This window comes from Mustela erminea, chromosome 9 (assembly GCF_009829155.1).
Source record: "Mustela erminea isolate mMusErm1 chromosome 9, mMusErm1.Pri, whole genome shotgun sequence".
Classification (NCBI taxonomy): Eukaryota; Metazoa; Chordata; class Mammalia; order Carnivora; family Mustelidae; genus Mustela; species Mustela erminea.
This window is the reverse complement of record NC_045622.1, coordinates 44,842,221-44,857,660: the sequence shown is the minus strand read 5'-3', so window position 1 is coordinate 44,857,660 and position 15,440 is coordinate 44,842,221. Positions and strand designations below refer to the sequence as shown.

General features: G+C 45.5%; 1 protein-coding gene across 8 annotated transcripts in view; it reads right to left on the bottom strand.

Moving 5' to 3' along the window:
• Positions 1-15,440, bottom strand: part of SYTL2 (synaptotagmin like 2) — a 120,136-nt gene that overhangs the window by 59,313 nt on the left and 45,383 nt on the right. For all 8 annotated transcript variants that reach the window (XM_032357437.1, XM_032357448.1, XM_032357449.1 and 5 more), the window contains exon 2: positions 9,659-10,181. In XM_032357437.1, coding sequence (XP_032213328.1) covers positions 9,659-9,771 — 113 coding nt within the window. In that variant the 5' untranslated portion in view covers positions 9,772-10,181. The remainder of the gene's footprint in view (positions 1-9,658; positions 10,182-15,440) is intronic.

The window sequence follows — 15,440 nt, the reverse complement described above, 5'->3', positions numbered from 1 at the left end:
TCTTGCTCTTAATAGTAGCCTTATAAAGAAGAGATCCTGTCTGACCCACACTGCATGTCCTATTCCCCAGGGCCTGGCAAAGGGAATGTTTCCTAGGTGTGTTGGTATCCTCTGCTATTGAGTCTTGACCTCTTTTTCCTTTAGTCCAGTTGTCTGCAGAGGCTCTCTTTGCCTATCATGGGCAGTGTTTGGTCCCCAGCAGGAGTGGGGCACATTTTAACAAAGTGTGTGGTTGTCTGTTTGCATAATGAGACCTGCTGCCTCTGTAGCTGGAAAAGATGTCCCACACAATGCCTGGGTGAGGAGATGTATTGTTGGCCAGATTTGCACTGGTCTTCCTGGGGAGGGGCCCAGAGTGCTGAAACCACGGCAAGTGTGACTGAAAAGGGAGGATCCAGCAAAGTGCAGGGTGGTGTGTCTTGGTTTAAACAAGTTAGGTAAACAAGTGTCAGAGCCAGGCTGGTTCCTGCAGGTGGCTGTTGTTTATGCTGGGGAGCAGAGGAGGTAAATGGCACCTGCCAGCTCCTTTGTTCCTGGAGGTGTTGCCCCATGATTCTTGTCTCTCGGAGCCACAAGCCACGCTCTGAGATGAGCAAATCACTCCCTCTTGTCTTCCTTCAGTATTTTTCAAACTGCTGGTTCTAGCTGTATGTTTTAGCTGTTTGTGTGCTGTTTCTTTAATGCTGGGGCCTCGGCTTCCTAATGCCCTCCAGGCTCTCCCCCAAGCAAAGCCCCTGATTTCTAACATTCCAGGCTTTAAATCCCACTGACTTGAAGAACTCACAAATTCAGCTCCTCTCACTTTCAAAGGCAAATATTATGGGGATTCATCCTCCAGTTTGTGGGTTCTCCAGTGTGAAAGTCTGTTTTTCACCCTTTTCTGTGCCACCAGCTCCCTCTGTACTGCAGATGGACCCAGTCCACTTCACTCTGAGACCAGGTTTTGGCCCTTTCTACCTTCTTTGAGCTGGCCTCTTCACCGTTTAGTTGTGGAATTTGTTCTGCCAGTCTTCAGATGGGAGTGTTATCTACTTGTATCCTTGGGAAGAGGCAGGCTTAGGGTCCTCCTACTCTGCAATCTTCTCAGCCAGCCCTCTACTTGACAAGTCTTTTAAACTCCACATCTCTCCATCCATCTCAATAAAATGAGAATCACAAACTCTAGAACATAGTCATAAAATAAAGGGGTATAAAAGCCTTAAGCTGACTTTGAACTTCTGGAAGGTACTATACTATGAAGTCCAAGAAGGTTTCATGATTGTCGTTCAAGCTAATATGCACCCTTCCTAAAGTAGCAAATCTATGTGTCTTAGCCAGAGAACATGTTTTATGGCCACACCAAGGTGACATCAGGGCCGTGTGTGAGCACTGCACACTGACATACCTGGGAGTGGGGCAAAAGGAGGGATTCTAGCAAGTACATTTCCTCTCTCCTAAGTGTGCCTGAGGAGTGTCTTTTTACCCAGAGTTCAACTCTCTGCTGGAACCTTCTCTCCTCTCCCAGTTACCTGGGTAGAAGTGACTCCATTCCAAACACACCCAATCACAACACTTGGACACACATTGTCATCCCCAAACCCTGACAAAGAGAGTCATCACTTCATGATTTGGAATCACCAGAGAGGTCCTGGTTATTACTAAACATTTCTAATGGTTTCTAATTGCCTATGGCTTTCCATGGGGCAAACAATCCCCTATGGGCTGCTGATGGAGCTTTTGCCTTCTCCAACCAAAGGACCAAGTTTGAGTTCAATTCCAGAAGAGAGAAGTCCTTCCCATGTTCCCTGATTAGAAAATGAGCCCCAGCAGCACAGCCTGTACTCCATATATCTTTGCTTGTCATCTCTGGAAAATAGTGGGATTTTATTTAGTACTTGTGGAGTGAATGCATTTCGTATGAGGCCCCTGACCGCCTGGCTTCAGGCTGCCTTTTCAAGTTCATTTTCCAGCACTTACCCTCAGACTCTACTTGCCAGTACTCTAGACTTCTTACTATTCTCCAAATTGCTCTTTCTGACCTCCCTAAACATTAGAAACAGAAAGGCCTGGCAGAAAGACTATGAGCGTTAGACTCTCCCAAACAGGTCCTTCCTATATGCTACCTGGGCAGGTTAGTGCACCTCTCGAAGCTTCAGTTCTTTGTAAAGACCGGGGGAAATATGACCTACTCGACAGGACTTCTGAGGTGATTAAATAGGTGTTTACCTAAAAGCCCCTAGCAGTGTCTCCATCTTGGTAGGAGGCCACTATATCCTGAAGTCTCTCAGGATCTCTGTCCTCACTTCACTGGACAGCACATTGCTTCAGACCCAGCTCATATGCCACCGCCAGGGGGAAGCCTTCCCTGACTGCCAAGGCACAGGGCAACAGCTTGCCCTTCCCCATGTACTCCCAGCACTGACCACACCATATTCCAATGATCTATTTGCACATCTGTCTCACCCACTAATCTGTCAACTCTGCAAATTCCCTGAAGGTGAGGACTACATCTTAATCACCTTTGTCGGGCCAGCACCCAGCACCCAGCCTGGCGCAAAGCTGATACCCAACAATTGTTTGGCAAGTGGGTAAATTAAAGAACACATAAATGCTCCATGGCCACCCCAGTCTGAGTCAGGCAAGAGATAAGAGTGATCCTACCACTGCTGGGGTTAAGTGAACCATACCCGTCACAATGGCAGTGACTTCTCTGGACGAGGCAGGGTACCTCACTCTTGGAAGAATAGGAACGAACATGAAATCGAGCATCAGCCATCATCTTGTTGAAAGAAATCACAAACCTTCCTAACCTAACAGCTCTCAATTCCTCTTCAGGAGGCTGTTTATTTACTTATTTTTGGTGTTTGGCTGAGAGGCATTTTGTAGGTGCCCCTGTGCTACTCTGGACCTGCTCCTCCCCAAACAACTGTCTAGAAGCCCTGACCATGCTAAGCTCTCAGTGCACCGTGAGCACACGCTGGCTGAGACAGGTCCGCAGAAACACGCAGTCCCTTGGAAGGCTGGGAGCCATTAGGAATTCGGAGGGGGTTTCTAACTTATCACTGAAGTGGCAAAAGAATAAGAAACTACTCCAATTCACTAAGTGCCATTTATGTCTTTCCTCACATGATAATCCCTGCTAGGTTTAATCAATCAATTTCTTTTTTTAATCTTAGTCATTTGGAATATTTCATAGATGAATATGTATGTGTGACATTAAAACTCATGTTTTATAAAGATATAGGATCATAAAAAAAAAAAAAATCCCACCATCTAGATGGTGCTCTTACAATCTTCTCCATCAGCCCGGGTTGATGTCTCATTTTTCATCAACTCTAATTGTACCAATAAAAAATGGCATTTGATTCTCTAATTCTTATACCACTTAGTTGAAGTGAGAAAAAGGTGTTTCTTAAGATCCCAGTTTTCATCCCTTACCATCCTATGCATGTAGGCACACGGAGCATAGGAGAGAGCTGAGGCTGGAGAAGAGACCACTTAACACCCACAGGCTGGTGGGCTTAAGTGAAGCTAGAGGAAGAGCCCTCGGCCCAGACAGGACAGGGTCCTGCTGGCCCTCCAGGCAGGACACGCCTCCATTCTTTTTGGCTAATACACACAAAGCATGTTTTGTACTAGCCCTGTGCAAGTCACCTAACATGCATCATCTCATTTAATACCCACAATCTCACCATCACATACGAAGAATTTAGTCAATTGTAAAAGACAGCCATCTTGTCTCCTCCTTATGCTAAAGGCCATATCTGTTCATTTGTTCATTAGTTCATTAATCCCCTTTATAGTTCATAGCTCACAGTTCATTAATCCCCACTAATACCAGCCATATTCTCAGAATTGTGCATAAAAAATTCAACATTTCAGGGAAGCCTGGGTGGCTCAGTGGGTTAAGGCCTCTGCCTTCAGCTCGGGTCATGATCCCAGGGTCCTGGGATCAAGCCCCACATCGGGCTTTCTGCTTGGCGGGGAGCCTGCTTCCTCCTCTCTCTCTGCCTACCTCCCTGCCTCCTCTCATAATCTCTGTCAAATAAATAAATAAAATCTTTTTTAAAAAATTCAAAATTTTAGACAGCCCAATGCCTGTCTCAATTCCTGTGTTGCAGAGAGAGAGTGTGAACACTTCCAGAGGAAAGCCAGAAAAGCAGGGACACCCTCCAGGCTGGCCTCAACAGTTTTCCCTCAGCCTATCCTCTTTTCCCCCCTTTTTATTTACACAACACACCCCAGCTTTCAGCTACTCATCATGATTTGGCAAAGGCCTATCTGGTTGATGTCATCTCATCAACTAGATAAGAACCAGCAGGCTGTCCAGAGAGGCTAACTGGCCCATTCCCCAGCCTTTTTTTTTTTTTTTTTAAACCCCTCAGTATATTCTAGACTAGATGGTTACACTGTGTGAATTGAAAGTACTCTGGGGCCAAAGAAGTTAGGAGGTTTGCCCAAAGTCACACAGAGCCAGGACCAAAAGCCGTGCAGGCTCCTGGTCAAGGCTGTTTCTGCTACTCCATCCTGAGTGAGCCAAACATGATGTTGGTGTCTAAGATGACCATCACACTTCACTCTACAAAGGAATTAACCTTTCAAAGAGAATCTGAAAACCAACACATGTGAGAATGAAATAAATTGCATATGTTCCTCACAGTGGAAGATGGGAGGACACATGTGTCCCTTGTGTTGTGGACACATCGTAAATCCCTACCATCTGCTGAGAAGCAGCACAGCAAGTGGAAAGCACAGGTGTTGCAGTGTGAGGCACAAGGCTTCAATCATGCAGGGAGCTTGACCTCTTCTACCTCACTTCCTCAGTGTTAAGCAGGTTCAGCTACTACTGCTATGCAGATGAAAGGGGCAAATGCATGTGGAGCTCTGTATACAATATGGTTTCTTGACAAATGTTGGTTCCTCTACCCAGGACCCAGAGGTCCTGGGAAGCAGTTCTTCAATGCCAACTGCCTTTACTTAGGAAAAAAATAAAAATAAAAAACTAGGTCCTAGGGGAACAGCTAAGAATTATAAGATGTGGTCACAGTTGAGATGCTATCTATGGTAAGAATGCCCGTCCTGGCGATGTGGCTCTGTGTGCACGGGGGTGGGAGGAGTGGTGCTGGGATATCCTGCTGACAGTATGACGCCAAGCACAGGAAACACCACCTTTAGAGTGTCTCATTTTCAAACCATAAAAGACTAAAATTACATATGTGTATGCAGTATGGTGTTTCTTAAAAAGAAAAAGCGGTAGGAAGAGAGAAAGAATCTAACCCGATATCTGCCTCACAGCTGGTCTGTGGAATGTCTCCAGCAGTTAGGGAGTGAGCTGAATATCCATGCATGGTAAAGAGTGTGCCCAGAGATGCAGCGGGAAACACAACTGTGGGGTGGCCGTGACCTGGGACGGGTATCTTCCAGCTGCCTCTTGAGACACCACAGTGGCTGTTCCCTTGGGTTGAGTCCATGTTCTACCACAAACAGGTAGAGTGATTTGGGAACTGAACGCTTACTTCCCCTGGGTGACACTCCTCTTTCTCATTCATGAAATCAGACCGGAGGTAACACAGAGATGAAGTCATCTGCACAATGTCTCAGATGAGCAAGGTTGTGAACAACTGGAAGCCCTGGATATGTCAGGGAAGGCAAACAGATTTCAGCGTGAACGTGAAATCTCACCTAGAGCTGTGCTGAAAAGCACTGGGAGGCAGCACCTGGTCTTAGTGGGCAATAGTGCTTCACTGCATTAGTGAGATCCTTTCAGAGCTATAGGAGAATCATACTCCACAGTCCATAAAAAATTAGCATTCGAAAGATCAGAATGATTTATAGTAGCAGGTTTGCCTTTCTAATGATGTTTTGCTTAGGCCAATATCAGAATTATGATTTGTGTTTCTAAAACCACACACCAGCTAGGGAGAAGTATTGGGAAACTGTAAAATCATGTTAGGGAAACAAAGCTGAGATTTTAAATGTGCAAAGTGGATTATCAATTTATTGATAATAAATAATTTATTGATAATATTTATATACTATATATAAATATATAATAAATAATTTATTGATAATGAATAATTTATTGATAAAGGTCAGTTTCCTTGAGGGCGGGAACCATATTTTAATTACTATAGAATTCTCTTCATATCATTGTCCAGAGAAGTTCCCTGTACTTAGTAGATGCTCAATTAAACTTCACTGCATTAAATAATGGAGAGTTTGTGGAGTAATTTCCTCCTAAGGAGTCAGATTATCAAGCATAGAATTCTGCCCTTTTTTAGAAGCAGAGGTGAAGTGGGGTATAAGGGAATGGAAATATGTCTATCACTTCTTACATGCTAAGATAAAGAATTATCTTACTTCATCCTCACTCTCATCCTTTGGGTTTGGTGTTAACGGTCATTCTCAGTCTCTGGGTTAAGGCTCAGAGAGGTTAAGTTATTTGTCCAGTGAACCACAATTGATCAGTGGTGAGGAGAGGATTCAGACTCATGTCACTTTTGACTCCAAGGTTAAGCAGGGGACTTCTTCCCTAATCTTGTGAAGAAAGAATACCAATGATTTTGACCCTAACTGAACATGATGCTTTGTGAACCCACTGAGATTCACTTCAAGCACTCTGGAGTGTCTGATTACGGCTACTAATAATACCTCCTAGACAGTGCTTCACAAATTAACAAATGATTAACAAAGACAGCTTGCAGCTTCCCAAACTGCAAAGGGCAATAATAGCAGCATGGGGTGGAGGGAATAGCACCGGAATGAGAGCTTTGTCTTACTACGGCTCTGGCAGGGATTATTTGGTCCTGGGCTAGTCACTTTCCCTCTCTGGGCTTTACCTTCTTCCTCTGTAAAATCACTGATAGGGACCAAAAAATCTTTCCAGAGCTGTCAGGCTATAGGGAAAGCTAATCCATAGTCAAAGACAACCAGCCAGAGGCTGGCAAAGGGGCTGCAAGCAAAAGCCTACGGAACAGTATTTTCAAAGACCAGAGATCCAGTTCCACCAGCCTAGGGGCAGAAAGCCTCAGACCCATAACCACAAGTCCCTTCAGTCCTAAATCAAAGAGGGGTCAGAGCGCCATCCTCTTTATGTGAAGCAGGCCAGGCCACGGGCTACACCTCTTTGTGTCCACCCGCTATGGGCTTCACACTCACCGGCCGCCCCATTCCCCATCCACCATGCACCATCACTCCTCCCCAGGACCAGAGTCCTAAACCTATCTGTGGCTGAGTCTACATCAGGTGCTTGATGCCTTCCCCAGCGTGGTGGTAGTACACAGGGCTTGACTCACACTTGATTTTTTTTTTTGCCATCCCAAGACTTCTCGCTATCAGTTTACAGAAGCATCAGCTGTGGGGCACCTAGGTGGCTCAGTTGGTTAAGCGACTGCCTTCGGCTCAGGTCATGATCCTGGAGTCCTAGGATCGAGTCCGCTCCGCTCTCATGCTCTCTCACTCTCTCTCAAATAAATAAATAATAATCCTTTAAAAAAAAAAAAAAAAAAGCAGCAGCAGCAGCTGCTGGGGCACCCTGAGAAACAGTGAACAGAAGGGGAATCTGCAAACCCACTGCTTTAACTAAGGGACTCCCTGTCACTGGGGCTGCTGACAGCTGGTACCAGAGGCTATATGCTTACACCCCTTATAGCCCAGTTCCTGCCAGAATTTGGCATTTCTGGAGGATTTTTCTATCAGCTATGCAGATGCCTATAAAACACCTCCACTCAAACACACAACTCCAGGGAAGACTCAGTAGCCTGCAGTCCCTAGGGCCAAGTGCATTTAAAAGAGGAGGAAGACAAAGCTCTCTCCCTAACCCAGAGGGACACAGAATTGCAGACCACACATGACAACTGATCAGTGGAGGAATCAAAGGAATTCAGCAACCCAGTAGTTACAGTCCGCACATCCTGACATCATAGGAAGAGGGGCCCAGGGCCATCTTTGCTCCACCACTTTCTTTCCAAGTCTCCCTGTCTTGCCTCCTGAGAGGATAAAGGAATTCCCACCATGCTTTAAGAATCAGCTAGTATTGTCTCTGTGCTGTCCTCACTCCTTATTTTTTAAAATGGGTGTAACAGTCCTGCCTCACCAACTCTCAGCATGGTTGTGAGGAAACGTAGGACATCATTCATGAAAGGGCTTTATAAACTGTATTTCGGTAAAGGATCAGTGTTACCAAAAGGTTCTGAGGGAGGATTGGATTAGGGTAAATTTTGCCCCTCATGGATAAAAATACTCAAGACACCACACTTGCTAAAAATGGAGAACAGCCCCCACCCCATATCCCGGTGTATAGAGGACTACAGGCAGCTTGTAGGGAGGTGCATGACTAGTAAAGAGTCCCATTCTTAGGCTCTCCAGCACCTGTCACCATCACAGTTCAGCGTCCTACCTCATACCAAGCAGCCGCCCCGTTCTCCATGGCCAGGTGCCAGGATGGCCGGTCTGCTACTGTTTTCTCAGAAAAAAAGTGGCAGAGTTAGTGCATGAGGACCTGAAGACCAGAATGTAACTCTCAATCCTGACACCTATGGGTTGTATGAGCTTGAGCAAGTCACCTGACCTGTCTCAAAGTCAACTTCCTCACACATCAAGGAGGCATAATTATATCCCACCCTGAGCCCCTACCAACTGCACAAGTGTGTTTGAGCTCAGAAAAATGCCCTTTGCAATCTGTTCATTGCTGTCATTTGTGAATCATTAGTTTGTTAAGCACTGTCTCTACGAGCTATTATTAGCCATAAATAGATGCTCTGAAGGGCTTAGAGTGAATTTCAGCATGTTTGATTAGGGTCAAAATATGGGAAATGGTGCCAATAGATCCATTACTCATGGCCCTGTGTCCCAGGAAATAGGAACATGGCTTATGCTCCTTTCAGATAACTCCTGGGATGGGGATTATGCAGTTAATACACCAACTCACTTTCCAGAAGCCTTTCAAGGTCTTCAAAGCCCGAGGTTACACAGGTAACAGATGGCAGGGCCTGGGCTCAAGCCCACTCCTTTGGCATCCTGCTCTCACTCTCCTTCTACCAACCCTGTGGGTGAGTGGAAAGTAGAGGGAATGTTGACAGGGAACATGTGGGCTCCTCTCAGCAAGCACGTGTCGAAGCTGCCACTCCTTCTTGTGAGACACAGATGAAAGAGTGGCTCAGTCAGAGCCAATTTCAATTGCTGTTGAAACCAATTCAAATATTTCTCAAAGTATGCAGAAATAGGAGCTACTTCCTGATTTATTTTCTTTTAAAAATCTTAGGAATTAAAAAATTTTTCAGGGGCACCTGGATGGCTCAGTGGGTTAAAGCCTCTGCCTTCGGCTCAGGCCATGATCTCAGGGTCCTGGGATCGAGCCCCATATCGGGCTCTCTGCTCAGTGGGGAGCCTGCTTTCCCCCCTCTCTCTCTCTGCCTGCCTCTCTGCCTACTTGTGATCTCTGTCTGTCAAATAAATAAATAAAATCTTTAAAAAAAAAAAAAAAGACTATTTCTGGCAGGAGTCCTAAGGGATTAATTAAGAGATACTAAGAAGGAAAGAACTCCCCATCCAAGGAGTAACCTAAAACCTAAAACCTGTAAGTTCAAGCTCCAAGTCAGAATTTCCACTTATGGCTGAGAACAGAACGTGTCCCATCTTCTGACAGACTGTCCCTCCTTCCCCCATGCCAGCCCCTTACCTGACTCTCTCCTCTTCAACTCTCTTCAGGGCAGCATCCCGCTGCAGCACCTTCATGATGGCTTCTTGCTCCTCCTCTGTCAGGAAGCTCAAGTCAATCATTTTGAAAATCATACACAAAATGAAGAGCAATGAATCTGGCTTACAGTTCTCAAAGCAAAACGACTATGCCTGTTGCTCAATGATTAGAAGATGCAAAAAAAATTAAATGAAGTAATGTCTTGTTCAGTTCTGCAGCAAAAGTCTTATGTTGGCTCAGCCAAATTTTAGGTGCCTGATTGCAAAGTCCTCCGCGCCCTTTCCAGTGAGGAAGCAGTGGTCTGTGGGACGACGTAGAGAGGAGGCTCTCAGAAGGACGTTGCATTCCTTACCAGCCAGGTCACTTGTTCCCACAGTGGCATTCCTACTCCCACTCCCACTCTGGACCAGTCTTAGACTCAGTTTATTATCAGACTCAGTTCATTCTTCTTGCATCCGGGTCATCAACTTGAGGAGAGCAGCAACATCTGAGCATCTCGTGATACCTGGGGAATCAGGAGACAGTGAATGTGAGACAGTGCGAGGCAGTTCTGTAAACATTGCTCGTTTTTACAAGATTTAAAACGTGCCTGGGGAAAGAAGATGACCAGTGAGATGGTCTCCGAGATCAAGGAAACCAGTTTGGTCAGCTTCTTGAGAAAACAGGTCATGAAACACACTTCTACTCAATTCTAGAACGCCAAGATGGAGAGCGCACAAAATGCCTATTGATGTTTGACAGCTCACTGGGGAAAGCAATGGCTGCAAAAAAGAGCTGGTTCTCGCTCTCCAAAATCATGAGATATTAGGCTAAAAAGTCACACTCAAGGTCAGTATGACCAGGAAGACGTGATTCCAGCTGTCAAGTGGATCATGGGTAAGAAACTAGAAATAAAAATTCACAAGCACTCACATCTCCGTGAGTAGGAATGTTGCACGGGAACATATCTGGGCTCTGTAATGACAGGTCATGAGCTGGTATCACCTAAAGGTTATGTGCACAAAGGGCGGACTGTTATTCTTCACCTGGTACCACCTCTCACTCTTGCTGGATCTAGAGCAACTCCCCAAGATTGCTCCCTTCATTTCTGAGGACGAAGAACACTCACTGGTACGGGTAAACAAACTGGGGGAAAGAGAGGCAACCTCCCCCAACCAAAGTGAGAATTTTAAGTAGGACTTTGGGCAAGAATCCTATTTCCTTTGAGGCCACTCAAACCCATGTGCAATGAGAAGGTAACATGCAGAATTTCACAGCTGTTTGGGGCTTCAGAGGTCCCCTACTCCAGGATGGGGGCCCTTTAACAAACACAGGGCTTCACAGACAGCAGACACTAAAAATCAAGTATTCAGTAAGTTTTAGGCAGTCTCATTTAAGAATAAAACAGTACGTGTACCACTGAGTCCTTTTTATGAAGGACTTTGGCAAAATAGAACCCCTGGGAAATATCCCCTCGGTCACGTTAGCAAGTGACCCCCCCACTCTGAGGCTCAGTTTTCTTATTCCCACTTGCCTGCCAGTAGGATGTCCCTCACAGATTGTAAAGATGAAGTGAAATAATGAAAATCAAACAGCACATATCTTGCATCCTCTACCAAAAATAGCAACTAAAAATATATTCTAGCTTCCTTTCTGAGTTCACACTTTTGATCTATCCCCCCAAATAAGAGTGTACTTGGTCATGGCATTCCCTTTTCTCTTTTGTGTTATATTTCTCTTTGATCACCCCCATGAAGTATAGACTTCAAAAACAGGTACTCTGATGACCTTTGTTTTGTATTCCTGAGGCTCTCTGCATGTAGCTCACACTGACTACTCAAATACTAAGAATGTACTAAAATGTACACACATTTATATAAATTGGTGCCTGTTGTTCATCTTGAAAAATACTCACCCTTCAAAGATTAAAGTTACCATCTCCAGGAAGCCTTCCTTAACTACCTCAGCTAGAATTAAAAGTAGATTCACTTATTCCTCCTAACTCTTCACTCCCTCCCTGAAATAGCCATGCAACCATGATGCCACGAGAGTAAGCAGATTATTCATCCCTACCTCCCTGTTGTTGAGCTTGATTCGTGACTTTGGTCAATGGAATGCTACAAATGTGGTACAAGCATAGGTTTGTGTGGGTTGGCTTGGCTGCTTATACTCCTGCCACCGGCCCCAAGAAGAGCCTGCCCCAGGTAGCTCCTGCCTTTCCAGTCTGAGTCCCAGCAAAGGAGATGTAAGGTCAGACCAGAACCTGAGCCGCCCAGAGTATGTAAGGCCACCCCAGTGGACCTGGAGATTATGGAAAGAAATAAATATTTGTTGTTGGAAGCCACTGAAGTTTGGGATTGTTCTATAATACTTCTGTTGTGGGAGCCTGACCAACATAAACACTTTCTTCTCCATATACCCACCTCCACCGCTATAATTATTTATCTTCCTTCAGTCACTCCCATTTGACTGGGAGTCTCTGAAAGTAAGTAAATGAATGAACCTCATCCAAGTATACAAGTTCACCAGCGGACGGCTATTCGTTCCTGCAGAATAGCTTCTTTATGCATAGTAACTTCCTTCGACCTCAGAGGCCGGCAAGGACCTGAATTTAGGCCACTTTTGGAGAACCATGGATGATGACATATGGTTCAGTGAGAGACTGTTTTTAAAGTCAACGAGTACAGGACAGGAAGAGATAAAAGGAGAGAAACAACTCAGGTTGTCCAGCGGTGGTAACTAGGAGCATTGCTGAAGGAGGAAATGCTGGTTTCTACACCTTCATGTACAACCACAAGCTAACCAGTGCTTCTGCATAAGAGCTTCCAAGAGTTAAAGGTTTTTCCCCAAAATCAGTGAGACAAAGGGCAATGTCTTCATTTTACAAAGAAAGGAGGGAAGGGCCGAAACCTCTGACTCCTAATTGTGAGAGAGAGCAGCAGAGCCCTTGGATGGCAGTCAAGACTCTTCAATACCAGCTGCTTTCCCAGTTCCCAATACTCTGGATGTTATCGGTCGTGGAAGCTAATCACACACTTCATTCCGCAAACATTTACTGAGAGCTTAGTATGCGCCTGGCACTGTTGCAAGCACTGGAGACACAGCAATACATAGGACAGAGAAAAAGTCCTGTCTTTGTGGAGTCTACATGACCCTCAGAGGAGACATCAAGTTAAATAATAATTTTAAAACGCCTAAATAATTAAATTATATAACTTGCCAGAAGGTGATATAACAGAGCATAGAAGAAGGAGTGGGGGAGTTGGGAGTTTTAGAGAGAGTGGTTAGGGTTGGTCTTGTTGAAAAGATGACACGGAAACAAAAACTTGACAGAGGTGAGGAAACAAGCCACACTGCTATCGGGGGTCCAGAGGTGGAAGCAGGTCTGGCGTGTTTGAAGAACATCAAAGAAGTCAAGGCTGGGACAGCAGAGTGTGCCAGGAAGAGGATAGGAGAGAGCAGGTCAGAAAGAAGTAGATCATCCATATTAGGCCTTACATTAGTGCTGTACGATTTCCAGCTTTTACTCTGAGATGGGGCAGCATTAAGGAAAGACAGGAAAAAAGAAAAGGAAGTAAATATTTACTGGGTATGTCCTATATGCCTGGCACTTAACATCATTTCATGGGATCCTCACAGAGATCTAAGGCAAGCATTTTATGATCTGTGTTTTTCAAATGAGGAGAGTAGGGCTCAGGGAAGTGTCGACCACTACCCTTGTGTGGTAGGGCTGATATTTGCCAGTAGCTTTTCTTTTTTTTTCTTTTTAAAGATTTTATTTATTTATTTGACAGAGAGAGAGAGATCACAAGTAGGCAGAGAGACAGATAGGGTGGGGGGGAAGCAGGTTCCCTGCTGAGCAAAGAGCCCAACTCGGGACTCCATCCCAGGACCCTGGGATCATGACCTGAGCCGAAGGCAGAGGCTTAACCCACTGAAACACTCAGCCCCCCCCCCTTTTTTAAGATTTTATTTGAGAGAGTGAGCGAGAGAGAGAGAGAGCACACAAACTGGGAAGGTCAGAGGGAGAAGCAGACTCCCTGCTGAGCAGGAAGTCTGACCTAGGGCTCCATCCCAGGATCCTGACATCATGACCTGAGCCAAAGCAGATGCTTAGCTGACTAAGCCACCCAAGCGCCCCCTTCCAGGAGTTTTGTCAGTTTAATCCACCCCAGTGCTGACCTGTCCTTTGATTCTCCCATCCACAGATTCCTCAAACTGGGAAGCAGAACAAAATTCTTCTGACTATGGACCTTCATTCTCTGCTTACGCATAGAAAAACTAGTGGCCCACAGTTGGCAGTCAGCAATCAGGGCAATTTCTATGGAAAAATTGGGAGGGATAAATTTTGGCCGCGAGGATTCCCGACGTGTTCACAGAAGGAGTAGCTTCCAGGGTGAGCAAAAAGTTCTAAGCTTCAGCTTCCCTCCCACCCATTCTCATCACGCTACTGAGTGACTTTCTAAAAGTGAGATCTGACTAAGCCATATTCCCAGGTTTAAAACCTTCCACTACTTCCCATTGCCCATTGGCTAACACTCAAGCTCCTTACCATGGCCTGTGGGACTCACGTGAACTGGCACCAGCTTTCTTCCCCAAGTGCTTCGCCTGAGGCTCCCCCCACACAACTCTTCAGTTCCTTTGGCCCCCCAGGCCTTTGTATATGCTATTCCTTCCTCTTGGCATACCTTTCCTGGGTTGACACCTCTTGGACCTCAGGTTAGATGTCACTTTCTGAACAGAAGTCTTTCCTAACTTCTCAAGGTCAGGTTAGGCATCACTCTGGTGTGTTCATTAGCACCTGACTTCCTGAGTCAGGATATTCATCACGCTGTCTCGAATCCGTATCTACTCATGCTTATTTTCTTTTTTTTTTTTTTTTAATTTATTTTTATTTCCAGCATAACAGTATTCATTATTTTTGCACCACACCCCGTGCTCCATGCAATCCGTGCCCTCTATAATACCCACCACCTGGTACCCCAACCTCCCACCCCCCGTCCCTTCAAAACCCTCAGATTGTTTTTCAGAGTCCATAGTCTCTCATGGTTCACCTCCCCTTCCAATTTCCCCCAACTCCCTTCTCCACTCTAAGTCCCCATGTCCTCCATGCTATTTGTTATTCATGCTTATTTTCCATTCGCTTATGAGCAAGGCCTGGGCACCTGAGAGCTCTGGGACCCCAGTACCTTGCACTGTGCCTCGCATCTCCTAGGCACTCACATACTTAATACATGAACACAGATGGAAGAGGCCTGAGCTTCCACTTCTCCTTTCACATGAAGCTGGCTCTGGGGCCAGACTGAAAAACCAGGTCCAAACGATTCCAGGAGTTCCAGCTCCAGATCTTTCTTATGACTTCCCCAAGTCTCCGTTTTCTCAACTATGTGATGGGTATAATTACTCCTGCTTTCCCTTTTCTTACAGAGATTATTTGAAGCTATGGTGAGAAGGCAGGACACTGTGGAGAAAAAATAAGGAGTGAGCAGCTGTGCGAACAGCAGCATGAGAGGGAAATTTACGGGCTCCAAGTGCAGATAGTGCTGAATTCAAGCTTTCCATGTGTCAGCCCTATTATGCCACATCTACAAAAGCCAATACTCTTCTCCTTGTCAAGTGTCCAAATTTAAGCAAGAGATGAAAACCAAGGCTCCAAACAGTTGGCGCCTGCTGGTGATCACAACTAGAAGAGCTAGACATATAGGCCTAATTCCAATCATGGTGCCCGGCCAAACCCCACTTAGAGCCTGTTCCCCCACTGTGCTCTGGTGCAAGGGCAGGCCCA